The 15,883-nt window shown below is 44.5% G+C and overlaps 2 protein-coding genes across 2 annotated transcripts in view; both read left to right on the forward strand.

Annotated features, from left to right (window-relative positions):
* The first annotated feature begins 3,607 nt into the window (after positions 1-3,607).
* Positions 3,608-6,995, forward strand: six3b (SIX homeobox 3b). Its single transcript, XM_047608366.1, has 3 exons — positions 3,608-4,680; positions 4,781-5,464; positions 6,101-6,995. Exons 1-3 carry the CDS (start codon positions 4,643-4,645, stop codon positions 6,237-6,239), a joined length of 861 nt encoding a protein of 286 aa, XP_047464322.1. The 5' UTR covers positions 3,608-4,642; the 3' UTR covers positions 6,240-6,995.
* Positions 6,996-9,505: 2,510 nt separating this feature from the next.
* prkcea (protein kinase C, epsilon a) overlaps positions 9,506-15,883 on the forward strand; it is a 39,010-nt gene continuing 32,632 nt past the window's right edge. The window contains exon 1 of the mRNA XM_047608820.1: positions 9,506-10,952. Within this exon, the coding sequence (XP_047464776.1) occupies positions 10,608-10,952 (345 nt within the window). The 5' untranslated portion in view covers positions 9,506-10,607. The remainder of the gene's footprint in view (positions 10,953-15,883) is intronic.

Below are 15,883 nucleotides of genomic sequence, written 5' to 3' on the forward strand. Positions count from 1 at the left end.
AAAAATATCTCCAGATGAAGAAATGTAAGAAGTTTTAACCTGACTCATTCTGTTCATTCCTTTCCTGTGACGCAACTTTTTTTCATTTCCTTCACCCGCTGCGCTTGCATTAAAATGTGTAACCGGAGGGTGATAATGTATTAGCCGTACGTGTGCGTGCGTCACATCTGTATGGTCCCGGCCTTGAAAAACCAGAGTTCCAGCTGTTTGTATTTTTTGGCCGGCGGTGTTTGTTTGTCAGGCGTCCGCTGTGTTTATCTCATTCAAGCTATTAATTAAACTCACCCAGAGTGGTGACACTAACAAAACAGAGGATAACGATGTAATTATTGACTTAAACATCTGGCCCAGCTGCACTAATCTATAGTCTTAAGGCAGCCTTGAAAGCGGGGAATCAGAGAAATTATTAGTCAAATTATCAGATTATTTTTGTTTGTTCATTCGTCCGTAAGGTGCTTCAACGTCTGTGTCACCCATCTGCCGTGTGCGGATGCGTATCTGTGAGCATCTGTGTGTGTTTGTGTGTCGTATTGTGAAAACCTCTCCACACAGCTGGCTGGATTAAGGCGTTATGGCGACGTATTGGGTTACAAACCAATACCACGGTGGGATTAGTCGCTCAGGTACAGTTACTTGAGTACCTGTTCGCCTCAGATTTCTGCGGCAGGGGTCAAGATGCGGCCGAGTAGTGACCACACACATGCACAGGCTTTGGGCTACGAGGGCTTTAAGCTGCTCCTTCCTCTGCAGCAATAACGAAGATCCAAACACTTTTTTATTGACAGTGATATTCAATTAAAAAAAAAAAAAAAAAAAGTCTGTTTTGCAAATCTTCATGCTTAAGAAGCAGAAACCATTTGTTTCTGTTCTGCAAGGACTTAAAGTCTCCAACAGAGGGTTCACGACCCCTAGGGGTCCGTGGGGGCACTGCAGGGGGGGTTGCAAAATCTTTGCCTGATTGGACATTTTTTTATATATTTTCTTAATTTTCCCCCACAAATTTAAATTTGCTTAAATACACCACGTGTCATTTTTACGGAAAGATTCTTCTAAATATTGCACATACAATTGAGTAAATTAAACTTTAAAGTTATTGATAAATACATTGTAGTAACTCTGTTGACGTGCGTCAAATTCACACTTGATTCCCTTTATATTAAATAACTAAGAGGGGAAAGAGTACACGTTTGAGCAGGACATGTGATTTGGATTTAACAAACTTCCTTGAGAGGTTATAATAATAATAATAATCAACTTAGTTGAAAGTAGTTTCTGGGACACATATGCAATTTGTTATTTTCCATATAAAATTTGATATATTGCCAAAAAATAAATATCTGTCAGGATTATCTCAATTTAACAACAACAATACAATCATTCATAGTAATCTAATCTAATTATCTAATTATGAAATTCGGACAGTTATTTAGTTGACGTTTTAGTGATATTTTTTTATTAATAAGTGATTATTTGTTTACTTTTAATAAAAAAATGTATGCAAGATATATCCCTCAATTATATATTGACCCATTTTTTTTCACACTTTTTAGAAGGATCGTGTCACAGGAGATAGATACCACTTACGGCTAACATGGGAACAGCTAACCATTTCCCAGGTTCGTATTTGAGAGAGATTATGTAGCAGCTACTGTATACCTGTGTGTCTGTATCCTGCAGCTGCATGCTGTCTGTTATCCCCACCTCCCTCTCTGTTCTGTCTCTCTAACCAGCTGACTTCAAGCAGGAGGCCTCCAACATGAGCTAGGTACCTCCTGATGAAAAATCAAACAGTTATTGTTACTTCCATTTACCAAAAAGTTGAAATATTTTTATTGTTTTTTGACAGGCTATTAATAGACACTAAGTATGTATATTTCTATATATATACACACACAAGCTCTGTCGTCCCATTCATCCTTCTCAGTCTGCTACATTCTAACCCCCCTGCATCTATTTTTTCGGGTACCATTGTGCACCAGACTCTCCTGGAGCCGTGTAAGAGCACAAAAGCACAACAAAGACTCAGGAAGTGATTAGTGGCTTAACGAGGAGGAGGCTTTGGAGGCGAGGTAGGGGGCTGCACGGCCTCTTCCAAGAGACGGGCGAGGGGGTTAAAGTTTCGGGGCTTAAGAGGTCAGTGTTAAGTTGTGGAGGTCAGTGGAGAGGTTAATTAGGAGCAAGGCTTTTGTTTATGAGGGATAAGGCAATTCATTTCGTCTCTTCGCGGTGTTCCTCCAGCCACCCTGTAAGTGTCATCCACCCGCTCTCAACCCGCTCAGCTCTTCCTCCTCCTCCTCCTCCTCGCCGCCTCTGAATGGAGACGTAGCTGAATCAACTTAATTGTCACCATCATGACACGTCTTCTCACACACACAAACACCTCGAGCATCTTTCCTCAAGTATGTTTGGCATGTCCTTCCTGCTTCCATTAGAGGAATGTCTTTTCAACTTGGAGGAGCTCTGGCCGTGACTGCCGCTCAGAGACTACTGCTGTGTGTGTGTGTTTTTTGCCCATTGTTCTGCTGTTACAACGCGGAGAGGCGCGCTGCGTCCGTCCGTCTATAGACGCAGACACCTCGGATATAAAGCGACGTGAGCGTGTGTGAGGGGCGAAAACAGAAAGAGAACTGATACCGGAGCAGCTTTCTTGTCTGCAAAAAAATGAAACTAAAATTAGCATAACCTTTATTCAAGTTTGTTTGAACTATTCCTCTACGCGACCCACAAAACAACGAGACACTGAAGTTTGTCTTTGTTTGTTTTTTCTGTGGCATGTAAGCTAATTGTTGTGTAAGGCATGGTGGGACTGATTACACAGGACCCAGTAATGGACAAAGACAAGTAAAAGTAATGACGGAACAAGTTGGGCTCATTGTTGCTGAAGCATGAACCAAACTTCAGAAGATCGTGATTTAACAGACAAGACAAACAGACTTCAACAAAATCTGTATTAAAACCCCTTTTGTGACTATAAGAAGCTCAGTTCAGATATTCTACATTTCCTTTCGGCTTTTCCCTTCAGGGGTCTCTACAGCAAATCATCTTCTTCCATCTCTTCTCTCACACCAACTACCTTCACGTCCTTCTTGACTGCATCCATAAACCTCCTCTGTCTGGCAGCTCTATCCTCAGCATCCTTCAACCAGTATATTCCCTGTCCTTCCTCTGAACATATCCAAACCTCTTGACCTGGCCTTCTCTAACTTTATCTCCCAAACATCTCTAATGAGCCGTCCCTCTGATCTTCCTTATCCTGTCCATCCCATTTTTATTTTTTTTATTTTTTTGCAAAGCTTTTCTTGACTTCTGATGTTAATAAGTGTTAACTGACTCCACTAATACGTACAATATATTTTGGGCCACTTTGTTTTATTTATTTATTTATTTTTTATTGTGAAGCTGAGTTGAGTTGATTGACGGGTGTGAACCATATGCGTCACCCTGGGTGGAAAAACTGGCACACGGCTCCTTGCACCACTGTGCAGGGACATCTGTCTGTTGGGGTAATTGGCATTAACCCTTTTAATCTGGGTGACCCCCTTTTTCACGCCCAACTCATCTACACTGAGGCATTTGTTACGGTGTGTGACAAGGTGGCGTCCAGCACTGGTATAAAATATTGGTTTTGGATGTTGATTTGTTTTATTTGCTTCAGTTCATCTTTTTTTTTTTTTTCATCCATTTAACTGAACTATAATCAATATTTGCTCTACTCCAAACCTAACCCTCAACTGGGGCTCCGTTCGAAAATGCAATCATTTACTTTGTGTGGATTTTTTATTTTTTGTAGACACTCAGCAGTGCCAAGGGTGCCACACTCCAAAGCATATGGTCCTGGGCAGCTCCAAAATGTGTTAATGTTGATTGAATATGCCGCTCCACTACACTAATGCTAGCGGGATGTATAGGTCCTAATGCTAATCCAAGGTAACAGAATGGAGATGAAGCGCAGATTATCTCTGAACTTATGGATATTAGAAAAAAAAAAAAAAAAAAGGGAAAGTGATTAGAGTGGCGGGAGACCACTTAGAGAAACATACGCTTTCAGCTCTCGATGAGATTTCCACTCACACCAGTACGGTGAGCATTACTGCAAGTAGCTTACTGGTACGACTGGGTTTAGTTTAGTTAAAAGTTTGCTATGTTTTATTCTTGTCCCTCTTACATCTTGTGTGTGTCTGGCATAGAGTCATTTTTTTATTTTATAATTCATCTTTTGTCTGTTATGGTCCTTATCCTCATTAGAATAAACTTGAGATGACAGCAGTGTAGGTTTATTTGACCAGGAGGTGTGAAACTGTCTCAGTGTTGAATCAAAAACATACCAACAGTGTTATAGAAAGACATGTTCCTTCACAGTGTCTGTCTGGATACCACAAAGCCATTCCAAACGAGGAAGAACTGTTGTGTTAAAACCCCTTGTGTGTGTCATTTTGCACTGATTTTATTGCCGGATATGTCTTTGTCAGTTTCATTGTAATGTTGCCTATAGGCTGCGGGGACAAAACTGTTGACATTAGAAAGGCAGTTCAGAAAAGACTTCATGTGTCCAGCTTGTGCACAAAAGGGGATGAGGGGAGGGGATAAATCCTCTTCTGATTGACAGTGCTGCCATGACAACCGCGCATCAGTAGGGTGTCCAATGAGGAGTCAGATTCAGGGGCCCTCCCTGACTCCCAGGTGAGCTAAAGAGTCAGACTTAAGCAGATTTCTCTCAGATACTTCCCGGAACGCGTTTCGTCTCCTTTTGGTTTCGCGCTGAATTCCAGATGGTTTTCAGGTCGCCGCTCGACTTCTTTTCCGCCTCGCGTCTCATCTTGCCTCACTTTACGGATGGGACCCCTGCCCTGCCTCGCTCTCGGTCCCCGGAGGATCCTCCCGCCGCTTGCCCTCCCCTCGCCCTCCCGGGACTGTGTTTCTCCGCGGCGCAGATCGCCAGTGTCTGCGAGACCCTGGAGGAGACCGGAGACATCGAGCGGCTGGCCCGCTTTCTCTGGTCGCTCCCGGTGACCACCGACGGTCGCGACTCCATCTCCGAGCACGAGTCCGTGCAGAGGGCACGCGCCGTGGTGGCCTACCACACGGGAAGTTTCCGCGAGCTTTACCGCATCCTGGAGACGCATCGCTTTACGCGCGCCTCGCACGGCAAACTGCAGGCGATGTGGCTCGAAGCTCACTACCGGGAGGCGGAGAAGCTGCGAGGACGGCCGCTCGGACCCGTGGACAAGTACCGCGTCAGGAAGAAGTTCCCGTTGCCGAGGACCATCTGGGACGGAGAGCAGAAGACGCACTGCTTCAAGGAGCGCACTCGGGGGCTGCTGAGAGAGTGGTACCTGCAGGACCCGTACCCCAACCCGGGGAAGAAGCGAGAGCTGGCGCACGCCACCGGACTGACGCCGACTCAGGTCGGGAACTGGTTCAAAAACCGGAGACAGAGGGACAGGGCGGCAGCGGCAAAAAACAGGTCAGTAGCTTTGACTGGACATAATAGTCTATTGAGTGTCACAGTGGGAGACGGGGGGGCTACTTGGACAGCATTTGAGAGCATCCAAAAAATCCACTTCACCCTTTGAAAATATTTTAGGTTTCGAGATTCAAAGTATTCAACTCTACATGCCCAAATGTGTATCTCTCTTATTTTGTTGTGTAGTCTTTACGCAGATTTTCTTCTCCAGATTCGGCCAAGCTTGCGCGTAAAAGGGCCATTCACGCGTTAAAGCGCATGGTCTTTCAGCTTGTAGGTTTTTTTTTTTTTTCGTTTTGTTTTTCTTCTGTGAGTGTGACCTGGTCGATCTTTGTTCCCCTTTCACTCGCTATAATTTGCTTCAGGGTCAGTGTCCGGGTCAATCGCTCCGTTGGTGAAGGCAGAGCATGAATGAACTGGAGCAAATTGCTGACATGCATTAGGCAGCAATTAAATATGACGCATAATTGGTATTTGTGTTTCAACACTAGTTACATTTTATGGTTAAATTCTATTGTTTGTCTATTCTCAATAACGGAAGAAAGGTTCACTTTTACTTGTACATTAAATGCAATGTTTTAGGTTTTGGGAGTGTCTTTTCTCAAGCCTTTAACTTCTTTTCCTGTTCGTTTCCAGGTTGCAGCACCACCGGATGTGTCCAGACGCTGTGCGGTCACTAAGCGGAGGAGACTGCAGTCCAGACGGGAGCGCAGAGCGCGCCGATGGAGAGACGCTCCTCTCAGTTACGGACAGTGACTCTGACTTGGATGTTTGAGACTTTTAACATATGAAATGGACCTTTAGGGGCCTGCGATGGTCGTCGTGGGTTGACAGAGTAAGAATGAGGAAATGCGTGGACAAAAGCTGGTTAAATTTCGTGTTCGGGCAATGAAACGGATTCGTCTTAAAAATTTACTCCAGCTCGTCAGAGCGATTTATGTTTTTGTTTGTTTGTTTGTTTGTTTGTTTGTTATCTGAAAAAAAACATATATACCTGACATTTTGTGCGCGTTTTCGACTTTCTGGTCGTCTCCATGTGCACATCACACATTTGAACCACCTTTTTTGATTTTTAAGCGGATGGCAACACGCACATCTGTTGACCCAGCTTACACCATCCAACGCAATTAAATAGACCTCAAGCCGTGGACCCCTGTTGGACTTTAATGCGGGGACCCCCACGGAGGAGGACCTTTACAGACTGAAACCTACCAGTGAGCAAATCCCTCCTATTTTCTCTCATTATGTTTCTTTATTATTATTATTATTATTATTTTAATAGTTTTTCCTTTAGAGGCCCCTGGAGGACCCCGGGATATCCACTGCTGTAGACAATCGATCAGTACCACTACCTCTCCGTCTATCTGTCTGCTTTTTTTTCCCTCCTCTACCTTCTTCATCTACTTTATTTTAAGTTGTTAGTGTTCAGCCTGTGTCATTCTACATCCTACTTAATGTTCAACTTGATGCTGAATAAAGGTTTTGGTATTTTATATAAATAAAAGTATTTAATATATGGGCTGTTTAACAACTCTTCTTTGATAGCGGTCTCTGTTATGGACGCTGTGTGTGTGTTTGTCCAATACTAACTTTATGTTGATTTAGTTTTAAGGTCGAGTCATTCCAATCACAATTTTCTGATGACCGGGTTGGTCAAAAGAGGAGAAATCACATGTGAGCATTAACTAAAAAATATCCTTTTTGAGATAAACTAGTAAAACATAAAAACGTTAATAAAACAAGGTCAAAATGGGAGTGGAAATAAGAAATGTCTGAATACAATCAAATCAAATATTCACAAGTAAAAATGTTAAATATGAAACATTTAATGTTAACTTAAATTATTCAGCAATTGGATGCAATAAGAAACAATGTACATGTTGTTTAAAGCAGTGAATTAATGTTAGAGTTGGATTTAGCTACTTTTAACTTACATTCTCTCCAAAATTTCATTCCTTGACGCGTGCAACTAACTACGGTCTTTTTATATTTTTTAGTTGTTTATGCAAAATAAATATTCTTTTATTAGTGGCCACCATATTTAAAACCCTCACAACATGCCAGAAGGTCTAAAAAGATTGCCACTACGTGGACTTGTTCGTGTCAGTGGCCTTCATGTGTCTCACTTTGCACTGTCACGATGACCTGGACATCAACTCCACTCTTCACAGTGAGAGGACACGCTCCAGCGCCATCCAGCGGTCAAAAATTAAGTCTGCCCCTCTCTGCTGTTGTTAGATGTTTATATACATTCACTTCTTGTTTAAGTTAAAAGGTCCAAGCAGAATAAACAGGTCAGGCAAAATGTTTTAACTGCTACATTTTATTTCTCATAGTTGCAAGTTTATCGAGTTAAATGTCTGTTGTTATTTGTCTTTTTCAAGTCGCAAAAAAATCCCTCCGTCCGAAGAGAGGACCTATAAAAAGAGTGTGTGACCAAACCGAACAAACCATGTGTTTATGTGACAATAATAAACACTGATGTTTTTACGCAGCTTCGTAAAAGTTGTTTTTGTCACTGACGAAACGTTCATCTCCGAGGAGCACTTAAACACAACATTCAGTGACATCGCCGTCATTATTGCGGCGATGCTTCCTGTAAAACAGCAGGTGGCGCTGCTGACCAGGCATTTTGATCATCCAGCTCAGGGTTATTTTTTTTTTAATTAATTTGTTTGATAATCCCAGTGAGTTTGTAGACTTGTGTTAATATTTTTGTTTTATAAATATCCTCATAGAATATGATTTATTATTGAATTCTAGTGGTCTATACCGCTACTATAACAGTGACGTTCGCACTAATTCATTCATAATTTATAACATAATTCTGAAATAAGTCATCAGCTTTAAAACATTACTATTGTACATTAATACTATACTAGTACTGTACTCTCATTTGAATACGTTTTTGTTTTTAATGCAACCATCTGTCGTATATCACTTTTGTTGCTGATAAGAAGTAATCATAACAATCACAACTCATAGATTTCCTGTTGGTTGATGTGTGACAAAGACACATGAGAGAAGTGACCCCCCCACAGAGGAGGATCTTTACAGACTGAGACCTGGCATTGAGCAAATCATTTCTATTTTCTATAATTGGGCCGGGTTTTATATTGTTATTATTTTTAATAGACTCTGGAGGAGCCCTTCTTTATATTTATTTGCCATTGCACAGATAGATGGATGGGTGGACAGATAAACAGAAAATACATGAATATAAACCATTTAGACATAACATTATGACCACCTTCCTAATATTGTGTAGGTCTCCCTTGCGCCTCCAAAGCAGTTGTGACTCATCAAGAGAATGGGCATGGACCTTCTGAGGGTGTCCTGTGGTGTCTGGTGACACAATGATGTTGTGGTGTGGGGGCCTTTGGCTCCTTTGGGTTGTTGTTCCTAAATCGTTTTTTGTGTGTGTGTGTGTGTCTGTGTCAAGCTGCATCCTTCCATCAATGAGTGTCATTTCTATGGGGTGGGGGTGCCTGGTCCGGTCTGGTCTGGTCTAGGTATGAATGCCAGGTCCTAAAGTTTTCCCACTGAATTGTGTCACAAGATGGTCAAAGCTATTCACTTCACCTGCAAGTGGTCATAATGTTGTGGCTGATCGGTGTATATTCATATAGGCGATGGATGGATAAAAATACACAGTCAAAAGTTTGGTTACACCTTCTCATTCAATTCAATGTGAAAGTGTGCCCAGACGTTTGACTGGTAGTGTGTATATCTACACAGTTAAAAAAAAAAAAAAAGTAGATAAATTCAGGACTTGTAATGGAATAGCCCTTCTCAATGAACACGATACTAAACCGGAAATAAGTTGTATTAATATCACAGAGGCTGACACGCGGATGCAGGACAGTGTAAATATGGACACGTGACACCCACGGATAAACCGGACAGGTGTCAGCGAGGACCTTTCTGCGTTAGCCAGTCAGGGCCGAGGGCTGACTGGCTATTAATCTTATATGAACAGACGGCGAGAGTGTGGCGCTCAAGAGGCAGACATTTTAAGGTGGTATTCCGGCAACTCGCAGCCTAATCGAGTCATTACACTGTTTGCTCTGTCTCTCTCCGCGTGTGCGAGGCTGTCTGTGACCGCGCATACGGACCGACTGATTGACTGGCCGCGACACGCGCGCTCACACGCACGCTCACTCTCCATGCCTGCGGGTGAATTCCAGCCCGCGCCCCTCCTCGTCTCCTGAAAACACCTCTTCTATCTCAACTCTCTCTCTCTCTCTCTCTCTTTCATCCGGCGCAATAGCCCCGGCAGCGCGTGGTGACGCGTTTTGCGCATTTCCTGCAGCTCGCGCTCAGATTCATGAGAGAGAACGGACGGGAAACGAGGGGCGCGCGCAAGGACCGAGAGGAGGAGGAAAAAAAAAAACTCAACGGGATCGGAGGAGCACTGTGATGTGTCTGGGGTGCCCGAGAAAAATAATAAAATAAAAAAAAAAGACTGCATTGTGGGACTAAAAAGGGGGAGGGCGTCTCTTCCCTGTAGTAAGCGCAAATATCGCGGCGCTGCGAGGTCGAAGCGAGGAGGTTAATCCCAGAGAAGAGGCGAGCGAGCCGCGACGGGCTGGAAACGGAGCACCAATCCCGGATGGCTAGGCGCGGCTGCTCGCGCTCTCTCCCACCCTGACCCGGGATAAAGACGCGCAAGGACCGCGGAGAAGCTCCGGTGCTTCACATGAGCCAGATAACCCGCATCCCCCTTCCTCGCTGCCGTTTATATCCCGGCCTGTTTCCCGAAAATTTTGCGTGGCGCACGGGACCGACCATAAACAAACAAGGCAGCGGCAGCTCGGGTGGGAGAGCGTTCAAGCAAGCGACCTCTGCAGGGTGTGAGTCTGCTGTTACTACGCTTTTTCAGCCCATTAGAGACCAGTCAGTTGTTCCTGGTAGTGTGTGTGAGGATAACACGGTGTTCTGATATGGCTGTACTAGACTGAGAGTCCAAGGAGCCTGTGGCATTATGGGATGTAGCAGGACTGTGCAGTGACCCCGCTCATTGGAAGGAAACACTCTTGTGTACAGGAGCAGGAACAGGCAGACTAGCCTAAACACACACACACAACACGCATTCATCCTTTTTATATATACACACACGCACACACGCCAGCAGCCTGCAGCCATGCCTGTGTTCAGTGGTCTGTTGAAGGTGCGAGTGTGTGAGGCGGTGGACCTGAAGCCCACCCCGTGGGCCCTACGTCACGCCGTGGGGAAGAGCGGCTCCTTCCTGCTGGACCCTTACCTGGCCCTCAACCTGGACCAGACCAGGCTAGGCCAGACCGCGACCAGGACCAAGACCAACAGTCCCGCTTGGCACCAAGAGTTCTGCACCGAGGTCCGCGAGGGACGGAGCCTGGAGCTGTCTGTTTTCCATGATGCACCCATTGGGTATGACGACTTTGTGGCCAACTGCACCATCCAGCTGGAGGACCTGCTGCAGAACGGAACCAGGCACTACGAGGACTGGGTACGTGTGTGATGTGCTAACCGTGCATGTGCAATTTGATTCTGACCACGAGCAGGTGAGAGGAGATGCAACGGCGAACGACGAGCCCCGAGACAAACGGCGCCCACGGCTCATTTGAAAGCCGACCGTAGCATCGTTTGCATGGTGCATGTGCGGGAGAATCGGAGCCCCCGAGCCACAGTATGCATGTGTTTTTATTGTGTGTCGGTTCGCGCTCCGCTCGTCCACTGCCTCGCTCATGAGGAGATGCACTGATCTGATTTCTTCTCTTCCGACACAGATTCCTATCTTTAACCTCGTGGTATCTGCTGATACTGATACAACTGTCCACTCTCCTCTAAATCTTTTTTTTTTTTTTTTTTTTTTTTTTTACATTTTTGACTGCAACTTTGAATTCCAATTTGAATAACATTAATGAAAGAAGGACATGTATTTAACTGCACCTCGGGCCCACCGTGGCTGACGTCAGTCTGGACGTACTCGCTTTGAACTGTGGTTTTAATTTAATTTCTTAATTAATTTGCGTCTCCAGGCACAGTCATTCTCACCTTTGGTGCAAAATATCCTAATCAAAAGTGAAAGCTTTCCATTCAGAAGACGCCCTCACTGAATTTGATGGAGAGATTGAGATGCTGCCCAGTAGTGCATTTGGGTGTAGTTTAGATTTGTGGCCTCGCATAAATTTGCGTCGTCCTCTCTAACTCATTTGGAGCTGTGGAACAGCACTTTATCTTTGTCTATTCTTTAATCCTGCACTTTTCCCTCCTCTGTCTGTGACACGGGAGTTGTTCGGACTTGCATTACATGTGATTTGGGCACCTCAGGTCCGACCTGTAGTCGTCCTTTCTTAATTCCTCACATTCCTCCTGTGTCTTTGGGCTGCGAGAAATCAGAGCTCCCCTTGTTTTCCACTCCTGTAGAAATACATTTATAACTGCAGCGTAGATGTTAATCAGCGCCTTTAACAATTTCCCTTTTCTCTCTTATGTTGAGGGACACAACTCTGCAGCAGGAAGGACTGAAGCTCCTTTCATTTGTCTCCGCTTCTCCTCATGTAATCTCATTTTATGTTGCCCCATGTCGTCCTGTACGTACGGGCATAAAGGGCTGTTTGTGTTGGGCCTGCGAGTTTTGTCGGCAGTTTTAAACATGTGATCTTGCTCCGCTGTGATTGCTGGTGTTCTAGCAGCCGAGGATATGAAATAACCAAATGGGTCGCGTTGCGTTCAGCCGGCTCAGTAGACGTTACATGTATTTAACATCACCTCTCAAAGAATACTGCGAGTTTTCTGTCTTTCGGTGCCTTTAAAATACTAAAATCGACCGTCACCGCAGCCGACGGTACAATAATGGCACAGTATTTGTTGGGTCAAATGGCATATTTGCATGGTAATATTGTTTTGAATGTCAGAGTGCCCAGTACAGAGCTGGATTACCACAGCCATGACGTAATATTAGAATACAGAGAGGCGACTCGTTGTCCGCCGCGGTGAATTGATGTAAAATCCAAAGCCTATTTTGAAACTGCGTACTTGGAAAAATCTTATAGTGAGACTTGTTAACGTGTAAAAGTGTGTATAAGCGCGACTGATGTTCGGTTATGTAAGTTTGTGCCGTATCAGCTTACACAGGGACATATAAATAGGAGAGACACATGAAAATCGTGCGCATGCCTCCGCGGCCCCTCGGCCGTCCAAACTGAGGTCAGAGCGTATGGATCACTCTGTTGAGCGACCGCGTCCCCATTGATCAGCCAGCCGGCCCATCGATACATCTGCCTCACAGCGACACAGTCCCTCCCACTTCCCCTCCATCCTCCTCCGTCCTCCCCTTCCCTTCATCACTCCTGCCCCCCCCCGCCCCCTCCATCCTCCCCTCTCCGACAGTGAATTCCTCTCTCATCTTACAAACACTTACCCCCTCCTCCTCTCTTCGTTTACCCATCATCTTCCTCTTCCTGCCACACTTGTGCATCTTAATCTCCTCATTTATCTGCTTCCTCCTGATGCTCTTACCTTCTCACACTCTTCAGTCTCCAGTAGGGAGGGAAGGAAGCTCACACTCAGTAAAGAATTTAATGTAGTAGCTTAGAACTTCGTCGGAGTTGCGTCGATTTCCCCCCCGATTATCTCCCAACAAAAAAAAGAAAAATGAAAAAATGTGGCAGCCAACTCATATACTAGTCTTTTCAAAGCATATTGCACGTCTTTAAAATAGGGATAAACAGTGGCAATTGAAAACGCAAAAATAAGTTCTGACATCACATTTTTTTGCAGTCTTTCACAACCTGCCTTCTCGCAGGATGCCGGCACCAGTAAGAACGCTCAGGGATTTCTCTTAATTAAATAAATTGCATAAATACATACACGTAATGAAAAGAAAGTTGATCGCCAGGGTTGATCAGATAAACAACCCTCTTGTTAAATGAATTGCCAAAATATTCATTTCTTCTTTGGTCCTCCTTAGCTCCACCATCGTCAACTAAACATTCAGATTTGTCCAACATTGACTAAATAAAGTACTGCTGCAATTCTCATTACCATTAACTTTACTTTGCATGCAGTGCTGGTTGGACGTGGAAAATATTAGCATGTTAACATATGAAACTAACACATGAACAGGGCCAACCTGCTAAACATCAAAGCATAACACTGCTGTTGTATGGTTATATGCTAATGACAGCACATGGTTCATCTTCCCAGAGCCACTAGCCTGGCTGCAGACTCATGATTTGGGAATAAAAAGGGTCCGTGCGACGTACATTTCTCCAATTGCACAATGAAGATTCCCATTCAGCCCCGAAATTGTGACTGTGCCAAAGCCACCTGGAAAACAGGTTTTTTTTTTTTTTTTGAGGAGATATCCGCACCTTGTAATTCATCATTAAAAGGGTGCGAGGGAACACAGATGCTGCTTAACTCCCAGCGAGAAATTCTTCCCGGATTCTCTGGAAACCGTGGCCCGCGCCCGCCCACGAGGGGAGTGGGGCGGCAGGAAGCTCCGGCTGCAGGCTATTCCGTGCCACTTGGCACACCTCACTGTAATCCTATCAGTAAATGGATGCTGCTGATAATCCCACAAGCAGGCAGCCTTTCAGAAGCATCCGCAGGCAGCGCTGTGTGATTTCGTGTTTTTGACCGAAAGTTTACCTAAATAACGCGAAAAAGCTTTAAAAAGTCTCAAATGGGGAAGAGGTAACTTAAACCTGAAATGCATCGTGTTATAAATTTCTCGTAAAAGCAACGGTGATAACTTTACTCCGTGCGGTGATATGAACAAAGCAAAGTCTGCAGCAGCGCAGCGAGGCCGGTCCAAGCAAATGGAAACACTTCCTGCTGTTCAGATGAACACCAAGGCTGGTGTACCTCAGCTTTGTCTTTCTCACTTCCTCCGCCCTTCTGCTGCCTCCCTCATCTCATCTCGCCGTCTCCCTCTGTCTGTGTTATCCCCGTCCCTCTCTGCTTCCTGTTCTCTTTTGTCTTCCACCACCACCACCACCTCTCCTCGAGCCGTCTCCCGTGGACCCGAGCGCTCCCGCTCTGCGCCACCGGTGAAATATTAACCAGGCTTTGATGCTTATTAATTGTCCCACTCAGTAATTGAGATGCTCTGCGGAGCCCATCCCCATGGCGACTGTGACAGCCCGTCCCCTTGGTGACAGCCTCTCACCCACACCAGAAAGAGCGAGAGAGAGAGGAGAGAGGAGAGATGGGAAGGTGAGAGTTGGGGTGGGGGGATTGGAGGGGTTAAGAAGAGAGAGAAACAGAGCAGTAGCGCACCATTTTGGTCCTTAAAGACTAATTTAAATTCTAGGCCCTTCAAAGATTCAAAGGTTTCTTTGTGCCGCGCGGACGCTCTTTATGGGGAAATTCCATTTTACTCACCAGCATAATTGTGGAGATGGTGCACGGAGATACACAGCGTGACACAACATTACAGCACGGCGACGGTCTGCTGGGCTCAGACAGGTTCGGACTAGTTTCACACTTTTATTTTTGCCACTTTTGTTTAGGTAAAAAAAAATAAATAAAATAAAAGTCTCAAGGTCGAAGCTGTAACGAGGCTAGTTAACAAAAAAAACTTCAACCTCAAATGTCCCCTATAATCATCCTGCACGGTGTGCAGCTGCCTCTCGGACCCACGTGCGCTTTCTTTGACGGTGCGCACGTTTCAGCTATCGCTCTGCGACATTAATCCGTATCCCGCCGTTCGATGCCGCAGTTCACGCACAGTGTGTTTTCTGTATGTTAGCAACTGCTGTGTGCGTTTTAACTCGAAGCACATGCAGCGCACTTTGGGTGAAATGTGTATATACCACACACCACTGTAAACAAAACTCTGCATTTCTGTGGCAGCCATGGTATGCCGGTGACTGAATGAAAGTTCCACTTTTTAGCTTGAATGTTTTTCTAAGTGAGCCACTGAGACGTATGGGTTCTAGCTGACGGCTGCTACGTGTTAGTGTGAGCGTGCGTCCAGTAAAATGTAGCTTCGTGAGGGTGAAAGAAGCAAGAATATGTATATATATTTTTATATATATATATAAAAAGTTTCTTTAAGTAAGTCAGGCTGGTAGTGAAAACATCAAAGACAATCTTAGAGAAAACAATCCTGATAAGTTATCTTAGTTTAGTAATTTGATAAAAGTAAAGTTAAATATTTGCTAATGTTACGACTGAGGCCGTCAGACAGTTCAGATATTTAATGGCACGATTGTCCGTAGTTAATATGCCATTACCTGCAATAAACTCTCATCAAAATGGTAGTAGACAAATATTCTTGCTTAGAATATAATAAGTTATTATTATAGCAACAACACAAAACAATGACAGAATGTTCATTAAAGGTCTTTAACATATTTTAATGGACTAATTCTCTTCTAAGAACAAGACCCTGTCTTGTGAAGTCATCTGTTATTTTTTACTTCTAAT

Source organism: Mugil cephalus, chromosome 16 (assembly GCF_022458985.1).
Source record: "Mugil cephalus isolate CIBA_MC_2020 chromosome 16, CIBA_Mcephalus_1.1, whole genome shotgun sequence".
Lineage (NCBI taxonomy): Eukaryota > Metazoa > Chordata > Actinopteri > Mugiliformes > Mugilidae > Mugil > Mugil cephalus.